Source organism: Coffea arabica, chromosome 5e, assembly GCF_036785885.1.
Source record: "Coffea arabica cultivar ET-39 chromosome 5e, Coffea Arabica ET-39 HiFi, whole genome shotgun sequence".
In the NCBI taxonomy this organism is placed as follows: Eukaryota; Viridiplantae; Streptophyta; class Magnoliopsida; order Gentianales; family Rubiaceae; genus Coffea; species Coffea arabica.
The window spans coordinates 42,852,795-42,875,488 of record NC_092318.1 but is presented as its reverse complement, the minus strand read 5'-3'; the positions used below and the strand labels follow the sequence as shown (position 1 = coordinate 42,875,488).

The 22,694-nt window shown below is 40.0% G+C and overlaps 1 protein-coding gene across 1 annotated transcript; it reads left to right on the top strand.

Annotated features, from left to right (window-relative positions):
* The first annotated feature begins 12,833 nt into the window (after nucleotides 1–12,833).
* LOC140007039 (uncharacterized) lies at nucleotides 12,834–14,555 on the top strand. The gene is made up of 2 exons (XM_072049725.1): nucleotides 12,834–13,103; nucleotides 13,650–14,555. Exons 1-2 carry the CDS (start codon nucleotides 12,834–12,836, stop codon nucleotides 14,553–14,555), a joined length of 1,176 nt encoding a protein of 391 aa, XP_071905826.1.
* The last annotated feature ends 8,139 nt before the right edge of the window (nucleotides 14,556–22,694 follow it).

Below are 22,694 nucleotides of genomic sequence, written 5' to 3'. Positions count from 1 at the left end.
GTTTTCTTTTTTTAATTTATGTTGATCTTTTTGGTAAATTATGGATTCAGCTTTGATAAATAATTCCTAATACGGTTATTTTTCACCAAAGTTGTTCTATACTCACAATATTTTTACCATAAAATCATAATATTATTTTTTAATATTGTACAAATAATATTGTTGAACAGGAAATACATGCATACATGTCAAGTGTAAGCCTAGTAAATAGAATTCATAATTATTAGCAAAATAAAGACTTAAATCGTAAAATCAATTTCTAAAGGGGTATTAGAATAAATAAATTGATTTGTTAGATTTTGTCATTCTAATTATTTTCACCACACTCATCCCTTTCTTTACCGTTTGGAAAGCTCGTTTATGAACCAGAGTCTAGATGTTGCCTTTTCTTACTTAAAAATAAACCCCAAAGTTAAGTTTCTAATGAAATCAACAAATTTTAACAAATAAAAAAAATTTGTATCAACATTTTAAATATTATTTTTCCTTGCTTAGACAAATGAAATGCAATTGCATAGGTAGAATGAATTAATTATTTAAGAATAAAATATACGAATCATGCTCATATCTAATTTCGCATGAACATTTAATCATTCTACTTTATATCTTTCAGTTGAACTTTTCAAAATTTTTTTGTGAATTTGAATTGAATAATATGAGGTGTATTGTTGAATTTGGATTATTGATGTTTTTCTAAGTGTTATTGAGGTTAATAAGAATACAAATGGTTTATACAGCTTATTTATCTTAAAGTGGCTATTTAGTTTCAATTGAGAGAAATAGTTGGATTCTTTTATTTTTGCTTCTCTTTTAGTATTTCTTTATACTGATAAAAAGCACATAATTATGTACCTGTCTCATGATATTCATATCAAGATTCTCCAATTGACAATGGACACTTTATTTCCTACATATTTCTCTTTTGTTCTAACAGCATCTATTTTTTGACACTAATATTTTTTACAATCTTAAAATTGTAGTTAATGAAATTTGTCACACTATTTTGAGTAAGAAATTATTTCAGATAAGAAACTTTGATGCACATAAAAATTGGAGATGGAATGTAAGAGTCGCTAAATAGTTTTAATAGGGAGTTTTTCATTTTAATTACCATTATTATTGAGATTTATTCATTTGGAATGTTTCATATTTTTAATTACTACCACAATTAAAATGCAATAACTCAGGAACAATATGGGAACAACAAAAATTAAGATAAAAAATGCTTATAACTTATAATGCCAAAACTACTTTTAATATAGTAAAAGATAAAGAGGAAAAAAACAAGATAACACGTTTGATATTGGGAGGGACACGGGGCATGGAACATTTTTTTTCTCTTTATTGTTATTTTTTTGAGCCATATTGTTATTAACTTATGTATGGTCTGCATTCATAGCCAGTTAGACGTATCATTCAGACATTTGGACATTTGGAGCTTGTCTTCAGAATCTCAACATTCAACACCCTTCTTACCTGTTTTTCTTTTCGAGGCAACACTGCCTATACTAATAATTTATCTGAAAGCCTTTATTGCCTTTTTGTCTATTACGGACACAATTCTAAATGTTACGAGACAAATCTTCTGGGATGTTTTAAGTCACATAAGAAAATCGTCACTTAAGAACATTTAATTAACGTGTTGTGTTAATCTTTGTTCGAGTGGTTTGAGAAAACATAAAGTAGATATCTGAAACTAGGGTAAAGTACTCCATTGGTTTCTAAATCTATTCAAAATCTTAGTTGAGTTGTCCGAGCTGATGAGATGACATGCTTAGCATTTTCTAGCTTCTTAAAATCATTTTGCATGGAAAGAACTTTGAGATTCAAGTTCAACATGAGGAGAAATTAGCTCAGTAACCTATGGCCAAAATTGTCAATTTTTTTCCAATTTCTTGGCATTTTGTTAAAGTTCATGTCAAATGAACACTAAAATTATGTAAATTTTGGAACAATTGCAGAACAATATTTCTGTTTTATGGTATGACTATGTACAAAATCTTACCGTTCCGCAGCTTATGGAACACAATATTCTTGGTTAATTACAAGCAAACACCCTGGTTATATCTCTTGTACAAACCTACCCTGAAACCCCTTTATAACTGAACTATTTTTCTTATTGAGGGAAACTAGGGTTATACTGGTATTTTTATATAAAAGCTTGTATTTCTTTTTGGTCCTATTCTTGACACATTGACGAGTGCTATCTGATGAATCTTTTTGGAATTTTGGACATGTATATGAAAAAAATTAGGTGGTACTAATCCCTAATGAATAGTTAATTAATGAACATTTCGTGTTAATCTATTTATTGACGCTTTAACATGTACATTTTCATATATTTCATCAACCTCAGGGGTCAATTTTTCTAGATCATTGGAATTTTTTAGGTTATTTCGTTAGATCTCAACATCGAATTTGAGTTTGAACAAGTTGAATAGTCGATCAGATAGCATTGGCATACATAGATATTCATTGGATTGTTCGTGATTTGTCTAAATTCCAAATTTGTTGAGTTTTGACAATGTAATTTTTGTAATTTTCTAGATCTATTAGATGTAGTGATTTTTCGGATTTATTGTATATGTGATATAAGTAAAATATTTTCTGCCACATTAGTGCATATTTCATTGTACGAGATTATATCGTTTATCAAAAATAAAAAAAGAGAGTCATCTATTAGGTGACATCTATATTTGCGGGCCAACTAATGACTCTGACATCTTCGCAAGTGCAAGTGCAGCAGCAGCCGGTCCGAAGCAGAATTGTAGATTATTTTAAAGAATTATGGAGACATGATCATTGAAGTAAGTGCAGCAGCAGCAGCAGCAGCAGCCGGCCAGAAGCAAAATTGTAGATTATTTCAAAAGATTAGCAGACAATATCATTGATAGATTAAACCAAGAAAAGTGGTCTTACAACAATGACAATATGTCAATATTGAATCCCTTTTTTATATATTATCAGTTTGCTACCTAATAAATTTTTTATTACTGTAATCAGACTATTGTCAAGCAATTATTCTGATTGAAAGAGACCTTGCACCTGCTCTCAATTTTAATTTCATTGGTTAACGTGAAAGTTTCCTTGAAAGCTTGATCTCAATATTTGTTTAGCATGCGCATTTCCTTTGATCTCAATATTTGATCTCAATAATTGCACTCAATTCGGGGTTTTCATTGAATTTTTCCATTTGCGCTTTATCTGATTCTATTCCAGTTGCCATGTGGAAGGTTCTTGTCCATTTAAGTTGAATGCCACTTGTTTTTGGCCAATTTACATGAAAAAATTTTCATAAATAAATATTTTTATTACTTGCACAAACTTAGAGTGTGTTATTTTATTGAATACACGAATGAAGTGTGTCTTAATCATTTTTACATCTATATCTAATTCTACTCCTATACTATGGGGAAGGGGATAGACTCAACTAGGTCATTGGAAACCAAAGGACTAAACCACATGGATGCCAAAGGACACTCGTTGAATTTGGAGAAGCCACATATTAATAGCAATTGATCAGAGGAAAGAGTTGAATTCTTAATTTCCCACTTCATAAAAACCTTAAAAGCCTTTGTGGTAGCCATCACCCTGATCTTGCCAAATGAGATCGGGTTGATTTGGATTGTCCATTTGAAATTTTTGGACAGTCCAGATTAGAGGCGATCTCAGTCGTCAAAGGGCTGTGTACTAACTACTAACCCCTAATAGTGACATCAATGACATCAAATGATTTTATTCTCTAGAAGTTTGGGAGATGATATCCTTGTTTCTTCCAATTCATTAGCACCATGTACAAGTATAATATAATGAAGCTGAATTTCGTTTTAGATACAGGAAATGAATTTCTTTAGTGGTATCTTGAATTAGTTTTGTAATTGGTGTTCAAGAAATTGTTCAAGTATGACAAAGATAAACTAACTTTTATTTTAGGCTGCAAACCTATATACATATAAATTCGAAATGATTAAGAAACTGTGGTAGCAAACCTATAAAAAAAAAATTTAAAGGTTTTTGCCTTAGATTTATTGCAATTCGATCAGGAAATGGATCCAGCCAGCTAAACAGCAATGCAACAAATTATTAAAAAGTTGGGTTTCTTAATTCTTTACCTATATGATCTAATGATCTAATTGTACAACAAAACAATTAGATCTCTTATCTTGGATTTTTCTCGATGTTAGATTTAAGATTTGAATCTTGAACCTAATAATTGAGAGTGGAAAAGATATAGAGATGGGTTAAAAAAGAGAGAAATTTTCTTAACTTGAATTTCTTCCTTCATTTTGTACAACAATCAATTTAATATGTGTTGAGTATTAGAAGTTATCCTGTTAGCTACCATAACACCCCCCCCCCAAATGGTATATAATTGTACTTCAAACCAAGAAAGATAAATAAGTTCATAGAAAATTCATAAACTTGGTTGAGCAATCAGAGTATTACTAACCACTGGGGTTAGACCAATGGTTAGAAAAGGGCTGTTAGAATCTTCTTAGTTGTCAAGTTGAATGTCTGAATCACATACTTCTTAATTACGAGTGAGAAGGATGTGGGAAAGGATGGGAGGGTAAACAAGATTTTTTTAAAAAAAATCAGAGTATTACTTTTAAAAACTTGCCTTTCACATGGTATTTAGGTCCGCAAGGAGGGAGAGTGAATCAACTGGAAGCTAAAAAATTACTTCAAGTCACATTACATGATGATACTATTAAAAGGCCCATCTCCTTCCTTATTAAGTTTTATTTTGATTTGGAAGTTGTCTCGGTGATCCCTTCCTTGTTATGGCGAAGCCTTTCTTGAACTGATCTGCTCTAATCCCTTCCATTTTTTATTTTTTTGGCGCAATCCATTCCAATTTTTTTTTATCTGTGTCTCCTGGTGATTGTCCTGATAACTTTGAAGCAATCAGAGCCTGAACACTTGTCTCCTAGAGTTGGGGCTCTACAGGAATAATCTTCAGGAGCAGTTCTGAAATACTTTTGTGGGTTTCATCCTTCAATTCGCATTTCTTCATAAACTTGCACCGGTAAGAGAGGCGTGCAACATTGATCGCCATAGCTTTAATGTGAGTTAATAAAGGTCCCAATTGTGCATCTTCAACGCCATGTAGTGTGACAAAATGGGTGAAGTTTTTCAAGAACGCTAGCTTCTCTCCGAGGGATTCGATGAGATATACCGCACATGGATCTTGAGCTACTTGCCATTCTACTTCCCAGTGATAAAAATACACAAGATTCTCCAGAAGAGAATCCATGAATTCCAAGCTCCGTATCATTGGATAATAATATACCATCTTTGATTGCATTTAAAGAGGGAGAGAGAATAGCTAGTCCTGCATCACAGATCACAAAGTACAGTTGAATTTCATATTTTTTCGTCAAACCATAAGGGGATTATGTATAGCTTTTGAAACTATAGGGGGGATCATGTACAAAAATACTAAATCATAGGCGGTAAAATGCAATTTATCTTTTTTTTGGGTGGAAATAGGAAGTTCATATATAAAACTGGGATAAAATGCTTCATTGGTCACTAAATCGTATTCAAAATCCTAGTTGAGTTGTCTGGGCCGATTTGTTTACATGCTTAGTGTAGTAGGGTCAATCTGCAGGCGCCACGTGTCAGCTCGGCCATGATAGTCGGCCAGCTCGGAACGGCAGGTCGGCAGGGGGAGCACCAGCTCGGCCGAAGCTGCCGCCTCTCAGGCGGATGGGTTTAGTGGGCCGCGGCCTCCGAATCATTCGAGCTAGTCATGCGGAACCCTAGAAAGACTCCGAACCCTAGGGGACTCCGACTCCTATATGGAATCTACCACCCACAAGCCTATAAATTGTAAACTAAGAAAAAGGGAGGAAAAATACTTTTCTTCATATATTTAGACTACATAATATACATATATATATACACAAATGTAACCTAATTTAGATCCTAAAATCATGCTAATCTAAATCAATCTACTACCTAATTAATATATGATACTATAATCATATGATACCTAATTAATACATGATACGATAATCATATGATACCTAATTAATACATGATACTATAATCATATCTTTCCTAACATTTACTCATACTTATATTCCCGACGACAAAAGTCTCCTAATGCATGCCCTGAACTATTTCCTTCGTTATTAGATCCTGTCTCAAGTGATGATCTTCCTATTGCTCTTCGCAAAGGTAAGCGTCAATGCACTTATCCTGTGTTTTCGTGTGTATCTTATAATCATTTACCCACATATTCTTGTTCCTTTATTACATCTATTGATTCTATTTCCCTTCCTAAAACTGTTCATGAAGTCCTATCCCATCCTGGATGGCGCAATGCTATGATAGAGGAGATGAATGCTCTAGATGGTAATGATACTTGAAACTTAGTAAATTTACCTGCAGGGAAGAAGGCCATTGGGAGTAAGTGGATTTTTGCAGTTAAATTCAATCCTGATGGGTCGGTTGCTGGGTTAAAAACTCGCCTTGTTGCCAAAGGCTATGTCCAAATCTATGGAGAGAATTATTCTGACATTTTTTCCCCTATTGCTAAATTAACATCTGTCAGGTTATTCATTTCTATGGCAGCCACTCATAATTGGCCTTTGCATCAACTAGATATCAAGAATACCTTTCTTCATGGAGACCTCTAAGAGGAAGTTTATATGGAGCAACCACCAGGGTTTGTTGCTCAGGGGAAGTCTAGGAAGGTTTGTCATCTTCGGAAGTCCTTGTATGGATTGAAACAAAGTCCTCGTGCTTGGTTTGGAGGAAACCTGGTCTCATGGAAGAGTAAGAAGTAGAATGTTGTCTCGCGATCAAGGTTAGGGTCCTGTCCGCTGCCAGAAAATTCATTAGTCATCATTCAGTTCATTTGGTTCTGTATAGGACACATCTGTATTCTATTCTTCACTTTTGTTTTAAAGAGTTTAGATCTGTCCTTTTCTATTTTTTTCTGTTAATTCTGAACCCATGGCAGAAACGAAATCTGTCGTTACGTCTGATGTGGTTCCTGTGATGTCTAAGATCACGGACCACAAATTCAACAATTCTAACTATCTTGATTGGAGCAAAACGGTTCGTCTTTATCTGCGAAACATTGATAAAGACAATCATCTGACTGATGATCCTCCAAAAGATGGTTCAAAACAGACATGGCTAAGGGAAGATGCTAGATTGTTTCTGCAAATATGAAATTCTATTGACAGTGAGGTAATTAATTTAATTAATCACTGTGAATTTGTTAAGGAGTTAATTGAATATTTAGAATTTTTGTATTATGGTAAAGGGAATATTTCTCGCATATATGAGGTGTGTCAAGTCTGTTATCGTGCAACGAAACAAGATAAGTCCATCATGACGTATTTTATGGATTTTAAGAAAACTTATAAGGAGCTTAATATGTTATTACCGTTTAGTTCTGATGTGAAAATTCGGCAAACTCAATGGGAACAGATGGCAATTATGAGTTTTTTGACTGGTCTTTCACCTAAATTTGAAATTGCTAAATCTCAGATTCTTTCCAGTCCTGAGATCTTATCCTTGCAAGATGTGTTTAGTAGGGTGCTTCGCACAGAAAATACCCAATCTGTTCAGTCCAGCAGTACTCTTGTTGGTTTGGAAAAACAGCAATACAAAGGTGGTGGTAAAGGAATTGACACTCGGGGACAGAATGCAGAAGTGGTTGTGTGTCACTATTGTTATAAGCCGGGTCATATAAATCGTGATTGTAAGAAATTGCAGTACAGAAACCAGAGAACTCAATCCGTACATATTGCTTCTACCAATGATGCTATTAACCATGAAAAGTCTGTTACGATCTTTGCAAATGAATTTGCTAAATTTTCTCAGTATCAAGAATCATTAAAGTCTTCATCTACTCCCGTAACAGCCATCGCTGAGTCAGGTAAACCAAACACATGCCTTGTGTCCTCGTCCTCCAAATGGGTAATTGATTCTGGTACAACAGATCATATGACAGGTAATTCTAGTCTATTTTCTACCTTTCAGCCACACACATCTACACCTGCAGTTACTTTAGCTGATGGGTCAAAATCTCGTGTTCTTGGACCAGGCTCAGTTAACCCCACTCCATTAATCTCATTGTCATCTGTCTTAAGTTTGCCTGAATTGTCTTTTAATCTAATTTCTATGAGTAAACTTACTCATGCCCTCAATCGTTCTGCCCAATTCTTTCCTGACTATTGCCTGTTTCAGGATCTTATGACGAAGCAGATTATTGGTAAAGGGTATGAATTTAGAAGTCTTTACATTCTTGACAAACAGATACCAAAGTCCATAGCTTGTTCTGGAATTGTAACTCCATTTGAAGCACATTGTAGGTTGGGTCATTCTTCTCTCCCGTTGTTAAAGATACTTTGTCCACAATTTCAGAGTTTGTCTCTATTAGATTGTGAGTCTTGTCAGTTTGTCAAATATCATCGTGTTAATCTGAGTCCTAAAGTCAATAAACGAGTGGATGCTCCTTTTGCATTAGTTCATTCAGATGTCTGGGGACCTAGTTCAGTCATTTCTAAAACTGGATTCAAGTGTTTTGTTACTTTTGTCGATGACCATTCTCGTATGACTTGGTTATATTTAATGAAAAATGGGCCAGAGTTGTTTTCTCATTTTTGTACTTTTTGTGCTAAGGTTAAGACTCAATTTAAGCGTTCTGTCCAAATATTGCGAAGTGACAATGCCAAAAAATATTTATTCGCACCTTTTCAATCTTATATGGTGCAAAATGGCATTATTCATCAAATCTCTTATGTGGATACACCATCCCAAAACAGGATCGCAGAACGAAAGAATAGACATTTGCTCGAAACTGCAAGAGTCTTATCATTTCAAATGCATGTTCCTAAACGTTTTTGGGCTGATGCAGTGTCCACAGCTTACTTTCTAATTAATCGTCTGCCTTCATCTGTTCTGAACAGTGGGACTCCTTATAATACTCTTTTTTCAAATAAACCTTTGTTTTCCATCGAATCTAAAATCTTGGGTGTACCCAGATCGTGAGCTTTTTTCATTAATAAATATAAGTCTGAGTTACCTCTGGTTTCTTTGCGGTTTCATTTGATTTACCTTGTTCGCCCTTTATGGCTCACCGAAGTACGCCTGAACTAAACAGATGTGCCGAAAAGATTGGAGAGTATCTAGGTGTGTTGAAATCCGTAACGGATAAAACTAAAGAAAGACGGGAAATAGAGGAAGAGATCATAGCGAGAGAATTCGTGCTTCTCAGTTGTGTCCAAGATTTCGACATCATGAAGAAGGTTATCAAGAACTCTCGATGCACTTATGAAGGTAAAGTCATCACCAAAGGAGTTGATGTATTTAAGAAAGCAACTAATGTAAGGATTAGAGAATAATTGGGAGATCTCTTTACGAAGACTCTATATGGGGTTCGATTTGATTACCTATGTAACAAGTTGAGTATGAGCAACATCTATGCTCCAATTTGATGGGGAGTGCTGAAGATATGTTGCTCTGATACCATGTAAACTAAGAAAAAAGGAGAGAAAAAATACTTTTCTTCATATATTTGGACTACACAATATACATATATATATACACAAGTGTAACCTAATTTAGATTCTAAAATCATGCTAATATAAATCAATTTACTATCTAATTAATATATGATACTATAATCATATGATACCTAATTAATACATGATATTATAATCATATCTTTCCTAATATTTACAATATCAAATCTTTCCATAATATCAGATCACATATTTTCAACATAAATATAGCCTCATATGACGACACAAGGTACGTCATTTACAGTACTCTATACTGTTAATTTATTCTCAAACTCTCACTGACTTGATCGTCGGAGCTACTTCGGGGACTTCAGCCCCGCCGTCGCTTTTCTTGGCAGGGCAGCTCGCTCGCTCTCCTCCCTTCAGCTCGATCAGCCCCAGTTCACTCAGCTCGGGTCGCGTCTTTGGCAGTCGCATCAATTGGCACCGTCTGTGGGAAAACGTAATTCTTCTCTTGCGAACCATGCCAAGAACTAGGTTCCAAAGGAACGCTGACAGATCCAAGGGGAACGAGCGAAGCGGCCTCCAGAATTCCCCCGGGTCCAATTCCAGGAGACGAAGGGACGAGACTCTCACGAATCCCGCTTGAACAGTTGATTCAAGCGATGGCGGAAAACCTATCTACCTTTGCGACAATCATGGACTACATCAAAGAGTAGGCGGGAGGCCACCGTGACCAGGAGCCTAAGGCCCAAGGAGTGGAAGAAGTTGGGCTGTCCAAATCCCGAACAGGAAGTCCTAACCCCCGGCCGAAACGGGCACGTAGGGAGCTCACACGTGAACAGATCGAGGTCGTGGAACCTTCCCATAAGAACTCCTGAACAAAGCATCTGGAGCCTTTCCGAAGGTTCTCAAGAGGAGAGCTCTCCCCATGGAAAGAGGAATACCAAATACAAGATGAGTTGGACCTACTGTTGGACCCTGAGGTGGACAGAAACATTGCCTCTCCCTTCATGCCCGATATTGAGAACTATCCGCTGCTCACAAAGTTCAAGATGCCGAGTACGGATCCGGAGGACCACCTATTCGCGTTCTTAACACAAATGCTCCTACAAACGGCCGCGGACGGGATCAGGTGCAAGACCTTCCCCATGTTCTTGGAAGCGACGACACGTTAGTGCTTCCAGGAGCTACCTCCTAGGTCAATTCGGTCCTTTAACCCGCTTGTGCGATTATTTGCCACTCAGTTCGTTTCGTCGCGAGTCTTCTCCAAAAGCACTGCTCACCTGATGACCATCCAGTAAAGACTCGAGGAGTCACTGCGTGAGTACATGGTGCATTTCAATAACGAATCCCTCCAGGACCGTGACTGGGATGACAAGATGGTCATAGCCGGTTTCATCAACGGGTTGCGTAAGCAGAAGCTATACACCGAACTCATGGAGAGATCTCTCAAGTCAGTTCGGGAGATACTGGACCGAGCTCACAAGAAGGCCAACATTGAGGAGGCCAATTGCTTGAAAAGCGCACAGGAGAGGCTGAGGGACGACAAGCGCAGAAAGAGCATCGACTAAGGAGATACGCGGCACGGCCCGAGAAGGAAGAATACCTACAACCGCCTGCCTAGGAGTCAACCCATGGGAGGAGATAAGCCCTGGACTTCTCTTACAGCGCCTCGAGCTCAGATTCTTGCGCGTGATGGAACAAGAAGGGCTCTCCCGGTCTCCCTAACCCTTGGCTGGGGACAAAAGCAGGCTGGATCAAGGTTTGTATTGCACTTATCATTGTGATGTGGGACACGATACGGAGAATTGCCGCCAGTTCAAGAAAAACATTGAAGAGTTGATCAGACGAGACCACCTCGGACAGTTCATACGTGATAAACGAGCCTACCAGAGGCAAGGGAGGTACAAACAAAAGCGCTTGGACTACTCACGTGATCGACCTCAGGGGCCCCATGGCCAAACCCTCGAACAGGAAACTCAGAATTTAGCCGGAGTGATCAATACCATTGCAGGAGGACTCATCGGAAGAGATAGTCATGCTGCCCGGTGGCATAATCGCTCTCCTCCCAATAGAGAAAGTTCGAGCAAACGATTGAAAATATATGAAGAGATCATCTATGGGCCGGAAGATGCAGTACTTTTAGCTTCTAATAACCATGAAATCATTGTGATAAAAGTCATCACGTGCAACTACAAAGTGAAAAAGGTATACATTGACAGTAGAAGTACCATCGACGTGCTGTACTACAAGACCTTTAAAGAGCTACAACTGGAGGACAAACAGTTCATCCCGATCTGAACTCCATTGATCGGCTTTGCTGGCCCTCCGATAAGGCTAGAGGGAATGATAACCCTCATGGTTACGGTAGGGGAGTCTCCAAAGTGCCGAACTGTTCCAGTGAATTTTGCGATAGTAAAAAAGCCTTCATCGTACAACATGATTCTGGGACGGTCTACCCTGAACGTGGGACGGGCTACCTTGAACGCACTCCAGGCTGTCTACTCTATCTTGCACCTCAACATGAAGTTTTCCACGCCTGCGAGGGTAGCTGAAGTGCTCGGAGATTCGGAGGTGGTTAGGGCCTGTTATATCGCGACTCTCAAGTGCAAGGAGAAACTGGTCGCTAAAACAACTTGTTTGGAGCCCTGGGAGCCCGAGGAGAAAAGGGAGAGACTGGAGACGGATGAAGTGCTGATCGAGCTGCTGGTCCGCCTAGAACGACCTGAGCGTAAGGTCAAGGTCGGCTCCTACCTGAGCGAACTGACTCGGAGCTTGCTAGAATCCTTTTTAGAAGAATACCCGGAGATCTTCGCCTGAAGTACAGATGCTATGCCGGAGATTCCTTCCGAATTAGCAGTTCACAAGTTACACGTGGACCCCAATGTCCGATCTGTGAAACAGAAAAAAATGAACTTTGTGCCAGAGCGAAATGAGGTCGTCAAAAGCAAAATAGGCAAGCTGTTAGAAGCCAAGATCGTGAAAAAGGTCTATTACCCGACCTGGCTGGCCAACCCAATGCTAGTCAAGAAGGAAGAAAGAGTTTAGAGGATGTGCGTGGATTTCACTGGTCTAAATAAGACTTGCCCGAAAGACTGCTACCCCCTTCCACAGATAGACCAGTTCATGAACTCAATTACGGGATTCGAGATCTTTTACTTTTTGGACGCCTTCAAGGAGTACCATCAGATAGCCCTGGACGAGGAAGATCAGGAGGAGACCTCGTTTATCACCGAATACAGCACCTACTGTTATGTCACCATGCCGTTTGAACTGAAGAACGCAAGCGCAACCTACTAGAGGCTGGTAAATAAGCTGTTCAACGATCAGATAGGTCGAAATATGGAGGTCTACGTGGATGACATGTTGGTGAAGAGTCGGACCCAGGAGCAGTTCATCGCGGACCTTAGGAAGATCTTTGATGTCCTTCGGAGCTCACGGATGCGGCTAAACCCCAAGAAATGCACTTTTGGGGTCAGGTCGGAAAAATTCTTAGGTTACATGATTTTCAAGAAAAGGGTAAAAGCTAATCCGGACAAAATCAATGCCATCATGGACATGGCTCCTCCCCAAAATATTAAGGAGGTGCAACGTCTGGCTGGGAGGATGGCGGTCTTGAACAGGTTCTTGTCCAAATCAGCAGTTTTGGGCTCCCCATTCTTCAAAATCCTGAGAAGAGGTCCGCAGTTCGAATGAAATTCAAAATGCCAGAAAGCATTCGATGAGCTGAAGGTCCACCTTGCCCGATTGCCGGCCTTAACCTCTCCCGAACAGAGTGAAACCCTGTTTATCTACTTAGTTGTGGGAGAGGAGTCCGTTAGCACGGTACTAGTGGGAGAGGAAGACAAGATCCAGAAACCCGTATACAATGTTAGTCGCGCTTTACAAAGGGCAAAGGCGAGGTGTTCTGCAGTGGAGCGATATGTTTTGACAATAGTTCATGCAGTTCAGAAGCTCAGGTCGTATTTTCAAACTCACCCCATGTAATGGTGACGGACCAACCATTGAAGCAGATTTTATCCAAATCTGATGTATTAGGGCGAATGTTGAAGTGGCCTGTAGAGCTGTCGAAATACAATCTCGAGTATCAGTCGAAGACGGCCATCAAGGCCCAAGCATTGATTTCGACTGCTTGTCTGGCATGTGCGACCTTGGCAGCTTCTTTGGCCATTTCAGCCTCAGCTGCTTCTTTGGCCTGGTCGTGGGACTGAAGCCGACCAGGCCAAAGAAACAGTTGAGACTGGGATGGCCAAAGAATCTGCCAAGGTCGCACATGCCAAACGAGCAGCCGAAGCCAGAAGATCTGGAGAAACTGCCAAGGCTACGCAGACCCGAGAAGCATTCGAGGCCTTGCAGGCCGAAAAATCTGTCAAGGTCGCCCAAATCAATGAGGCAGCAAAGACCGAACAGACCGGAGAAGCATCTCAGACTCAACAGGTCGGAGAGACTGCCAAGATCACACAGGCTAAAGGAGCAGTCAAGGCCGAACAGGCCAGAGGGACTGTCCAGGCCAAAAAGGCTGAAGAGGCTGCAGGACGAACTGATCCGGTCTGGACGCTGTACGTAGACGGCGCATCAAGCAAGGAAGGATGTGGAGCGAGGCTCCTCATAATCAGCCCTACTGGGGAAGAGCTGGCCTACGCCTTGAGGTTCGATTTCAGAACCTTCAATAACGAATTTGAATATGAGACTCTGATCGCGGGGATGGAGATGACTCGGAAACTAAGAACCGAATCAATAAAAGTCTACAGCGATTCGCAGCTAATAGTAAATCAAATATGGGGAAACTATGAGGTCAAAGAAGAACCATTGAGGAAATATGTCACGAAGGCACACGAGTTGAGGGGGCAGTTTAAGCAGTTCATGCTCAAGCAGATCCCACGGAGCCAAAATAAGAGAGCTGACGCCTTGTCCAAACTGGCCTCTACCTCGTTTGGCACGCTAAACAGGGAGGTGCTGGTAGAGGTCGTTGAAGGTCGGACCTATGAGCAATTAGACACCGCAGTCATTCAGATAGTAAGCTTATGGATGGATCCCATCGTCCGGTACCTAACTAATGGATAGCTCCCCACGAGCAAGATAAAGGCCCACAAAGTCCTTCTCAAATCACAAAAATACGTGCTGACAGAGGGAGTACTATATAGGAAGTGCTACTTGCAGTCATGGCTAAAGTGCGTAACGCCAGAGGAAAGAAGATATGTCTTGCATGAGTTGCATGAAGGTATTTGTGGTAATCACGTTGGTCCGAGAGTTCTGGCTAAGAAGGAAATGCTATCTGAATACTATTGGCCCACCATCTTCCGGGACTCGGCTGAACTGGTAGCCAGGTGTAAGCCATGCCAGTTGCACTCCTCGGTTCACCACGTCCCAACTCAGGAGATGGTTCCCCTTCATAACCCATGGCCGTTCTTTCAATGGAGAATCGACATGCTGGGCCCATTTCCCCGAGCTCTAAGAGGTTATGAACACTTGGTGGTAGCAATCGATTACTTTACTAAATGGGTTGAGGTCGAACCACTCAGTACAATCAATAGCAGGTCGGTCCAAAAGTTCATTTGGAAGAACATAGTATGCCGATTTTGGCATACCGCGGGTCCTAGTCTCGGACAATGTCCGACAGTTCGCTAACAGTTCCCTCCAGGAGTGGTTCCGAGTTTGGAATTCAGCAACATTTCACTTCCATGGGGCACCCACAAGCTAATGGATAGGTCAAAAATATCAACAGGACTATCCTGCACCGCCTCAAGACGCGGATAGGATCTGCCCGAGTTGGATGGGTAGACTAGCTGCCTACCATACTGTGGGCCTACCGGACGGCTACCAAGGAAACTCCATTTGTCCTAACATATGGGGCCGAAGTAGTAATTTCAGTAGAAATTGGAGTGCCCTCAAGCAGGGTGCAGCATTTCGTGACCCAGAATAACGAGAAAGAGATGCGATTCAATCCAGACTTGCTCGAGCAGCAAAGAAAAGAAGCAGTCATAAGAATGACAAAGTACAAAGAGCAGGTCGCGCGGTACTACAACGCCAATGTAAGGTATCTCGCCTTCAAACTAGGAGATCTGGTGCTGCAAAAAAATTCAGTGAGTCGAGTTATGGGTACAGTCAAGCTTGACCCGAACTGGGAGGGCCCTTACGTGGTAAAAGAAGCTGACTACGCTGGGTACTGCAGGCTAGCTCACCCTAATGGGGACGAAATCCCACGTACCTGGCACAATTTGAATTTAAGATTTTTTCGTTAGAGCTCGCGCGTGGCTCGAGCTGATTAGAAGATAGGTCACGTGATGTTTAAGAATGTATCTAGGTCCTATGACAAAAGTAAGATCTTTTTGCTAAGTGTTTGAATAAAAAGATCATCTATTCCAATTCAAAAAGGTGTATAAAAAGGGGGACCATACAAAAGCAAGTTGGTCAACTCGGATCCAACCCTACTCTATGCCCTATCTACATATGTACTAAACACTACATAATTCTCCCCCTGTTGCTCCTGCTCGAGTTCAGGGAAAATCGTAGACAGGGTGGGGTCTGCGACCTGCGTGGCCAGGTCCTGCCCACACGCGTAGCCTTCCACAAGCCTGTCGATCTGGTGAACTGCTTGTGAGTTGTACTCAGACCATCTGCCCAGGTCGAATCCAAGAAAGTTCCGAGACTGCACGTCATGCATAGCCTGTGTACCCCACCTGCAGAACTGGCCCGTTAAGGATGGTCAGGTCCTTCATGAAATCCTCAGACTTCTTGAAGTCCTTGACGCCCAATTGGCGACCCTCCTCACGAGCAGCTTCAATCTGACCAGGCAGCTCCGCGGACTTCTCCCGCTCGACTTCTAGCTGCGTGGCTAGCTCGGTCGTCTTCTTCTTCTCCAACTCACAATCGGCCTGGGATTCGGCGAGCTGCTTTTTCATGGACTGCAACTCGGCCTCGGCGGCCTCGATCTGGCTCGATAACTTATTTTTGGCCGTATCGGTCTGGGACAAGTTCTCTCCCATATTCTCATACATTTGCGACAGCTCGGCGCCAGCAATGTTAAGCTACAAATTAAGCACAAGATCAGGACAAACTAAATGCAGGATACGACAAAGCACAGTCAGTTCAGAGGATTACCTGAGCCGCGCTGAGGTTGTAGTGCTCCAGTAGCTCGGCGTTGAATGCCAGCTAAATAAAGTGGTGGCCGCACGGGAGCAATGTGCCCCTAAAGAGCTCCCGAGCTGTCTCTAGAAATTGGGCTTAGTCATTCACCGACAACCCCAATTTCAGACAGAAGTGTAGGAGGTGTGGGTATGCGCTCAGCTCGGATGGTGGTTTCAGAGGAATCACGTTCCTCTGTTACCACATAGCTGGTGAAGACTTTGACGAGACCTACTGCTCCGCAGTGTTTACTCTATAATGCTCGGGCTGAGCGGCAAGGGCAGCGGATTGCCATTCCTAAGCGCGAGGATAAGTCACCTCAGTACGGGCCCTTTTGGCCGTCGTCTTCTTTCTTTTCTTCTTGGGCTCCTCCACGGGAGACGACTGAGCCGCTGCCTGAGAGAGGGGCACTAGTAAAGGAGGAGGAGCCACGCTGATAAGAACGGTGGAGGGCTCAGTAGCAGGCGTGCTCGAACTGCCAGTTCCTCTTATGTTCAACAGTTGGGAAAATCTCTTCACTACAGGACAAAGAGGAGGGTCGTTCGGACAAACTAGCTAAACTCATAAAAAAAAGAGGAGGAAGGGGGGATGAGATCAAGAATTTACAAGCTGCCAGCTCCTCAGGGATGAGAGGTCGGAGATCGGGAGCAGAGTCGTTCACCCCTGATCGAATCAGCCCCGCGGACCAGAGTTGGGCGTTGTTGAATTCTTTCACCTTCAACCGAGCTCCCGAACTAATCAGGCGGTCCAATTCGGCCGCTGGCAGGAGCGAAGGAATGGGGTCGGACACCTGGGTCTCCTCCCTCCAAGTCAAGGGAGGAAAGCCTGTGTTCTTCACATAGAAGAACTGGGCCTTCCAGCCTTTAATAGAGGAAGGAGTGTGCGAGAACAGCTCACGGATTGGGAGCTCCCCCCCCCCGCTCCTACGAGCTATGTAGAACCAACCGTAGACCGGACCGCTGACCTTTATTTGAAAAAATGACTTGAACAGGTCTAAAAAATAGGGTATCTCAAGGACTCAGCACAAGATAAAGAAGCCGAGGATCGACCGAACAGCGTTAGAGACGAGTTGGTTATCCGAATTCCCCAGAAGGTCAGAATTTGTAAAAGAAGTGAGGAATCAGAAGGCGGAGACTAACTATGAGCTGATCTCTATAGATGACCACAAAGCTTGGGGAGGTCGGCTGGCATACTAACCAGGTTGGGCGGCCCTGGCCTCGAACTGAAGAGGGATATCATACCTCTCCACCAGCTCATCTACGTTTGCCTGATCTAGGAGGGGGGTATTACCTCGACTTCCCCGAAGTCGATGTCATGCCCTCTTGAGGTTCCTGCCCCAGTATTAATGGGAGCTACTCCCAGGGAAATATCCTGAACAGCAGCTCCCCCAACAGGCTGGGCAAGCTGGTCGGACAGGTTCATGGCTCGAATTGGTGACCGAATGGGAGAAGGAAGATATTCAGAGTTAGACGAGCGGGAAGAAGATGAGCTAAAAGAGGAAGAAATTATTTCTATTGGGGCAAGTCAGACTACTCTATGCCTAGGTGCCGAACTAGTGATGTCTGAGTGTGTGGAAAAAGAAGACATAAAAGGAAAAAAGGACTTACTATCAGATAAGGAAGAAGAGCTGGTAGGTGCTGAGAAGGGGACGCTACTCTCGGACGAACTCACTAAGCTTGGTGTGAGCTGATGGAAATTTGGAAGTAGAGAAAATGATGAAGGAAACTTGAAAGTGATGCCTGGTGGGGCCTATTTATAGGCCACCCGGACGGGAAGACGAAGAGTTCCGAATTAAAATTTCAAATTTATTACTAGAAAACCATCTCCTTGGTTGACAACCGCTATCATAATGGGACATAACTCTTGAGGTGCTAGTTACATGAACGAACGTGTAAGTTACTCAGATAAATGCAGCAATCATGGAATCGTGGGTTCCGCACCGAACTGATCCGTCGCCTCGAAATTTGGTTCAGATTCATGCGACCTTTCGATGACTCTAGATTCAAAGGGGGGCTAGTGTAGTAGGGTCAATCCGCAAGCGCCAAGTGTCAACTCGGCCATGATAGTCGGCCAGCTCGAAACGGCAGGTCGGCAGGGGGAGCACCAACTCGCCCGAAGCCGCCGCCTCTCAGGCGGATGGACTTAGTGGGCCGCAGCCTCCGAACCATTCGGGGTAGTCACGCGGAACTCTAGAAAGACTCCGAACCCTAGGGGACTCCGACTCCTATATGGAAGCTACCACCCACAAGCCTATAAATATAGCCCCATACGACGACACAAGGTACGCCATCTACAGTACTCTATACTGTTACTTTATTCTCAAGCTCTCGCTGACTTGATCGTTGGAGCTACTAAGGGACTTCAGCCTCGCCGTCGCTTTTCTTAGCAGGGCAGCTCGCTCACTGTCTCCCCTTCAGCTCGATCAGCCCCAGTTCGCTCAGCTCACCCAACTCAGCTCGGGTCGCGTTTTTGGCAGTCACATCACTTAGCATTTTCAAGCTTCTTAAAATCATTTTACATAGAAAAATTTCAAGTTTGAATTCAACATGAGAGGATGTTAGCTTAATAAGCCATTGACAAATTTCAATATTTACCATTTCTTGGCAACTTTTTAAGTTTCATGCCAAATGACCACTAAAATTATGTTTAACCTGCCGAGAATGTAAATTTGGAACACTTGCGGAACCGAGCAAGATTGATGAATCCCTCTTAGAAATTACTGTTCGAAATAATATGTCTATGTTCATTGTATCTCTCCTATAAGTATGGTATGGCATTTGCAAAAGTTTGAGAAATACAAAAATATTTCCCCAAACTTGTTTCTTTCCTTTATAGATTTTTGGACTTAAATAAGAAAAAAATTAGGAACTACTAATCCCTAATGAAAGCTAATTAATGAACATTTTGTATTAATTTATTAATTGGTCGAAGCCTAGAAACCAGAAGTTCTAAATTCAATTCTCCTTTTCTTCTTCTTACTTCTTAAATCTCATTCTTATGCTGCTTAAAGAAATTCTATTGACACTAATGACTAAGTCATCATTCAATTGCAGCAGCCACCCTAAAACACAAGTGTAGATTATTTTTAAAAATAATAGAGACAATATTACTGAGAGATTACGCCACCAAACGTGGTCTTACGACAATGACAATATTGTATCCATTTTTACGTATTTAGTCGAATTTTATAAGTTGGCAAAGATGAAATTGTACATGTTAAGTGACAAGGGACACCATTAACTAATAAATAATGGAGAAACAAGACAATATTGTTACATTACAACCTAAGAAAAACGTTATTACAGCAATCAGCCCATTGTGAAGTAATAATTCTTAATCTTAATTTCATTGAAAGAGACCTTGCACTTGCTCTCAATCTTAGGGTGTGTTTGGATTGCAGAATTCCAAAGAAAAATTGCTACGCTTTCGTAAATACATTTTCCAATCACTTTTTTATTTTATATATATTAAATTGCTACAGTATTTTTTTTATAAAAAATTCAAAAAAATACAATTCAAACAAAGCCTTAGTTTCATTGGTTAAGTTGAAAACTTCCACTTAATCTCAAGGTCATCCTAACTAGAATACAACTTCAATATTTATTTTTCATTAGGTAGCATGCGCATTACGTTTCAGACTCTCCTGTTTAGTACGGGATTCAAAATATGCATCCAAGATTCATGTAGTAACTTTTTCCAGTGTTTTAAAGCTCAGACCGATAAGTGAGCCAGTGAGGTGTTGAGGTTGCTGTTCAACGAGTCTAACCGATTCAGCCTCAATTTAATAATATTTTTAAAAATTGAAATATATAAATATATGTGCACAGAATAAGACATCCCGTAGACTAATTTAAAACATCGCTTGATAAAAACATAAACATTTCCAAAGAACTTGGACTTTCAAAGATAAATTTTAGTATTTAATCTTTAGGGTTCAAAAAAATTATTCTTTTTCCTTTTTCAGTTTAATTGACAAAAGGAAAAAATGATTGGTTCACAATTTATTCCTGTTTACACAATTCATACGATTTTGACCAGTTCTTAGGCCTAGTCAATTCAAAAAATGAAATGGACTGAAACCACAGTCGTTTCATATAACCGATCGAACCTACTAGTTTGATCCAGTTTTCAAAACATTGACTTTTTCTTGTTGATAATAGGAACTACTGAGTTTCATCTAAACATCAAGTAGAGGCAATGGAAGGATTTAAGACTTTTACTACAGGAGGTTTATGATATTTACTTCTTTTTTTTTAATTTTTTGAACAATACCATTACAATAAATTGTAAAATGGTCCAACCTTATTCAAAAAAATTGTTTTTTAGTTCATTTTAAGTTTAAAATTATGTTGAAAAGTATCCATAATTGTCGGAAACTGAAATATCTACTCGTGCATTTTTATTTTCATGTAGCATTCTCTAACAAGTCAGTTCTCAATCCGTAAAACCAATTTTGATGAAATATTTTGACAAATAAATATAATTTTATTACTTGCATACATATGAAATCTTGCCTTCATCATGAGGAATGATAACGACATCTTATACTGTAACACCATTCGTTTTTGACCAATTTACATGAAAAATTGTCACAAATAAATATAAATTGTATCACTTGCACACAGATAAAGTATTGTCCTTTTTTTTTTTTTTTTTTGCAAACAGCAACTGCAGCCTACCTTCTATGGTCCTGATCTGCCAAATGAGACTGGCTTGATTTCCGCAGTCCATTTAGATTTTTTTTTTTCTCTTTTCGAGAGGCGGGCCAAATTGGAGCCGATCTCATTCGGTGAATTGGGCTGAATACTAACCTGTAATAGTGAATCAAGAAAGCAAATGGAATTAGACAAGCGTCTTTATGGTAAAGCGTAATACTATCTACGTTTGCTCACAATTAATTGGGTGCGGCAGGATGACGTGTTTTTCGAATATTTATCTAAAATTTTATTGTGGTTTACCATACTTGTTTTAAGAAAATGTTAATATTTGTCAAAACACTCTGCTTGGATTAAGGAGTATTTCAAAAACTAATTTTTTGTTTTTAGAGTTTATAGTAATACACTTCAAAAATACTTTAAATACACAAATCTTAAATACAAAACAAAATTAAAGAAAATAAAATAAACCTACAACTTCTCCCTTCTTTCACCTATCACCCACTATTAGAACTGTGAATTGAGTCGGGGCCAATGCGAACTTAACCCGCTCGACCCAAGAAAAAATTTAATAAGTCTAATCTTTTATTGAGTTTGGTTGAATTTGGATCTAAATATTATGTCCAAATTAAATGTAAGTCGAATTTAGGTCTTATTAGCCTCAAATCAACAATTCTATTGATTTCTTGAGAGCCAATAGCAGTAATTCATCACTTAAACTATAACTTTCTTTTTGGTTTAGTAAATTTTTGTACTGTTGTGATATTTGCAACTTCTCATGCCAAGTAGTCAGATTCTTGGTTTAGCTATCCCAATATCTCTAATATATTACCTACATGCTGACTTGCGGTCTTTTTTGATTAAACATACATGGGTGGTTTCAATGACAAATCATGCCTTTTGTATGCTTCATTAGTTTAAACTCTACTTGAACTAACCACCATCATTTTTTAGTCTATTTTCTTCTTTCTAGTAGGTTCATATACGACTCATGAAACAAATCGATTTGTTTACCTATTTGGATTTTTTTTATAGAAAAAAGAAATTTTATTAATCTGAGATAATGTCCACAACAAGTTTGATAACAATAAAATCTAGAAGAAAGTTCCTCCACATTCAATCATAAAAAATAGAACAAACTTATTTAGCAAGACAATGTGCAACATTGTTCAACTTTCTAGGCACCTATGATGCTTCCCAGATTGCAACTTCTATTTGGATTCCAAAGCTGTATTTCTATTCAAATCTGGTCACTATGATCAAAGGGAGTCGACAAATCTTATTACGAGCAAATTGAGGACCTTTGAAAATGTATTGACTATTGATCATGTTTTATTACTATTTTTATGTACTTTGAACTAATTGGATATATTATTATTAAAAAAATTCTTGATTTATGTACTTTTCAATGAACTATTACTGG

Excerpts from the sequence above, each read along its gene's own strand:
- LOC140007039 (XM_072049725.1), top strand. The coding sequence starts at position 12,834 with ATGGAGGTCTACGTGGATGACATGTTGGTGAAGAGTCGGACCCAGGAG. Across the intron at positions 13,104-13,649 it reads GTCTGGCTGGGAGGATGGCG|CTTCTTTGGCCATTTCAGCC; the intron begins GTCTTGAACAGG and ends CGACCTTGGCAG.